Here is a 1,207-nt window from a genome sequence, read left to right as displayed (position 1 = left end):
CTTCGAGGTACAGTCAGTATTTTTGAACTTTGGCATGGGTTAGGGTAGCAATTTCCCCTTGCAGCCAGTCTTAATGATAAGTTAAGATAATTGCCTGCTGGCTCTAGCTTCATCTCTGTGGTGAGTGGTAACATTTTTATCATTGAACCCTGGAAAAAAAATCATAATTATTTTTCAAGCCTACTATAAAGCTTTCACTAAGACTAAAGTTCAATCCACTCAGGCCCCTTATACATGCGTCTGGACCTGCATCGTGACGGCCGTCACGCCTTCAGAATCACCAGGTTGTGGAAGGAACTGACCAATGGAGTGGATGCTGTCTTTTCCTATGCTGACAAAATGTATATGATTAAGGTAGATCTTTAAGTGACTAATCAGAATTGTTCCTGCTTTCATTAGAAACCTTAAGATGTGTTGAAGTTAAGACTAATATCACTCCTGTTCTGCCAAACATCTGCAGGATGATCAAGTTTACATCTACAAAACTGGTCCTTACTACACCCTGATCGAAGGTTATCCTAAAACTCTGAAGGAAGAGCTCGGTGTTGAAGGACATGTGGATGCTGCTTTTGTCTGTAATGATGAACACACAGTTCATATAGTCCAAGGTACAGTTATTGGGATGCTCAATTCTTATTTTTTGGGTTGAACTTTTTTTTGGGAATATTATAAATATAATAGTAAAACTTTTGAAATATGGGTAAACAGAAAAAGATTGCTCAAATTAAACAAACAAACAAACAAACAATATTTATGTTTGCTCACAAGTGATTAACAAACATCTTTTTATATATATTTCTTTCCAATAGGAAAAAAGCTCCTTGATGTCGACCTAACTGCCACACCCAGGGTCGTGACCCAAGAACAGCTTCTACCTTTGTCCGACATTGATGCTGGTCTGTGCGATGCAAAGGGAATTCAATTGTTCAAGGGCTCGCACTTTTACCACTATGATGGCGTTGCAGTCCTAACTATGAGCAGAATGGCCCCTCTGGCTGAGGATATTACATCAGAAATGTTGTCATGTCAGGATTAGGAATAAGGAATGAAAAGATATTTCACACTGCTTATCAGTGTCTCCAAACAAAACAGAGTCAAACATGACTTATTCAGACTGGATGAAAGATCCATAGTACAGAGTACCACAGTAAAAAAAACTACCAAAAGATCTGGATTTGTGGCCCAATGAAAAGCAAGAAAGTTGCAT

The 1,207-nt window shown here is 38.5% G+C and overlaps 1 protein-coding gene across 1 annotated transcript; it reads left to right on the top strand.

The window, feature by feature from the left end:
* Positions 1-219: 219 nt before the first annotated feature.
* On the top strand, positions 220-1,157 carry LOC113744723 (hemopexin-like). The gene is made up of 3 exons (XM_027275475.1): positions 220-354; positions 461-608; positions 810-1,157. Exons 1-3 carry the CDS (start codon positions 235-237, stop codon positions 1,034-1,036), a joined length of 495 nt encoding a protein of 164 aa, XP_027131276.1. The 5' UTR covers positions 220-234; the 3' UTR covers positions 1,037-1,157.
* The last annotated feature ends 50 nt before the right edge of the window (positions 1,158-1,207 follow it).

This window comes from Larimichthys crocea, unplaced genomic scaffold (genome assembly GCF_000972845.2).
Source record: "Larimichthys crocea isolate SSNF unplaced genomic scaffold, L_crocea_2.0 scaffold13779, whole genome shotgun sequence".
Lineage (NCBI taxonomy): Eukaryota > Metazoa > Chordata > Actinopteri > Sciaenidae > Larimichthys > Larimichthys crocea.
This window is presented reverse-complemented; position numbering and strand designations above follow the sequence as displayed.

What these genes read in the sequence shown, in the direction of transcription:
- LOC113744723 (XM_027275475.1), top strand. Translation starts at nt 235, where the DNA reads ATGCGTCTGGACCTGCATCGTGACGGCCGTCACGCCTTCAGAATCACC. An exon ending in ACAAAATGTATATGATTAAG is followed by an intron (nt 355 to 460) that starts GTAGATCTTTAA and finishes AAACATCTGCAG; the next exon opens with GATGATCAAGTTTACATCTA. An exon ending in CACAGTTCATATAGTCCAAG is followed by an intron (nt 609 to 809) that starts GTACAGTTATTG and finishes TCTTTCCAATAG; the next exon opens with GAAAAAAGCTCCTTGATGTC.